At 43.6% G+C, this 1,776-nt stretch overlaps 1 protein-coding gene across 2 annotated transcripts in view; it reads right to left on the bottom strand.

The window, feature by feature from the left end:
- Positions 1–1,528, bottom strand: part of LOC106595330 (D(4) dopamine receptor) — a 26,633-nt gene extending 25,105 nt beyond the window's left edge. For both annotated transcript variants that reach the window (XM_045708950.1, XM_045708951.1), the window contains exon 1: positions 287–1,528. In XM_045708950.1, the coding sequence (XP_045564906.1) occupies positions 287–547 (261 nt within the window). In that variant the 5' untranslated portion in view covers positions 548–1,528. The remainder of the gene's footprint in view (positions 1–286) is intronic.
- Positions 1,529–1,776: the final 248 nt, after the last annotated feature.

The raw sequence follows: 1,776 nt of genomic DNA, 5'->3' as shown, positions 1-1,776 counted from the left end.
ATTATTTACCACGATATAATACCGCGAAATGAACTATTAGACAGCTGATATTATGCATGATTTTAATTATGGTAATTTAGAGGCTAATAAATAATCTAATATGATTCATAATCATAACCAATAGTCTAGTCGTCCCCTAGTGAAATAAATTAACTTCAAATAAATATATCTAGCCTACCGACCGGCCACCACATGACTAAATATCTGAAATAGGCCAAGCAGGTATTATTTATTAACTCAACAAAATATCTCAGGTAGGCTAAGGGCTCAAACCTAAGCTACTTACCTCTGCGTACACGAACAGTGGCAGCACCAGCACTGCCAAGAGTAGGTCCGCAACAGCCAAACTCACAATGAAATAGTTTGTTGTAGTTTTTAAAGCTTTTTCCATGTAAACACTAAGACACACAAGCACATTTCCACCGATAATCACAATGATTAGCAATATCCCGAATATAAGAGCAGGGAAGTTGTAGTCTGGAGCCACGGCAGCAGCCACCGGCTGCGTCGTGCTGTTGAAATCGAAATCGGTGAAGTTGTCCGACATTGTCGCCCGGAGATTGACAGAGTCCCTCTGCGACGCCTTTTCCGTGCGAGAACGGCGTTACTAGAAGGGGCTTTCATCTATGCATTATTTCCAGTCGTCCTGCAGCACGCCTGGTCCGGTGTCTGGTCTGTGCTAAAATCGCAAAGTTTACTCTTCTTGAGTGAGACCCATCCAGGGTTGATGCTTTTTGCAGGAGATCAGCACCAGACCAGCGGAGAGTAGTAGAGGACACAAATGCGTCTGAAAGCGCTTTTCCTATGTCCCAAGAAAATGACTGAAATTCAAGCAATCCAGCTAGTGCCTCCTTCAAATATGTAGAAGTACCCAGACTAATTGTATCATAGTTGAAACGTTTTTCCTGGAGCCCGGCGGTTGAGAGCAGCTTGTTCCTGCGTGTTTATCAGAGGTGAGGTGCTCTATTTCAGCAGACTGGTGGTTGTGTAGGTAAGCGACCTGAACGGATAAATCAGCGACACAGTTCTATATATCCAACGGCTCAAAGCTGCTTAGATCTGACGGTTGACTTTTGCCCCTCAAGTTGCATGGCACGATGAAGAAGATTCAACACTTTAAACCATAAGATACCGGGCCCTTTCCGCCTGTTCCAGAAATAATACGCGCGTTAAGTGCGACGGAAAGTTTGTGGCTTTCATTGAATTGGCGATGGCTAAACGAGAGTAGTTCTCAAGCGATTAAACGAGGAATTTCATCAATGACATTTAATCCCATTGGCGACGCGCAGCGCTAATGCATTGTGCCTGGACGCAGTGAATCGTGTCATTGTTGAGTGGAATGCCGGGCTCTCAGAGAGACAGAGACAGAGAGATAGTCATTGGAAGGTGACAGTCCATGAAAATAGTACTTCTCCCATGTGTGTGGTTTTCTTCAACATTCCACATGTGTTTGGGTTGTAGTGAGAATCTGTGGGCCTCTGTCCCAGCTGTAGGTTAGTTTAGGCTTGGCAGTCGTTCTCCTACAGTGACAGAGCGTGTCTGCTTTACTGGCTTGAATATACATCGAAATGCCTCTTTCAATGAGACAAACTGCAATCTTATTAAGTTCGTGTGTGTGTGTGTGTGTGAGAGAGAGAGAGAGAGAGAGAGTTAAGAAAAGCTTCAAGAAAAGAGAAGCTTTTAACAAAGCTTGGTTCTCTTTATTGTTCAGACTACTTTACTTTCTGTTCGTAATTTAATATTCTGATGGGCCTTCAGTGTTCTGTATCTGTAATA

This window comes from Salmo salar, chromosome ssa26 (genome assembly GCF_905237065.1).
Source record: "Salmo salar chromosome ssa26, Ssal_v3.1, whole genome shotgun sequence".
Lineage (NCBI taxonomy): Eukaryota > Metazoa > Chordata > Actinopteri > Salmoniformes > Salmonidae > Salmo > Salmo salar.
Note: the sequence above shows the minus strand (reverse complement) of the source record. Positions and strands in the feature narration are given on the sequence as shown.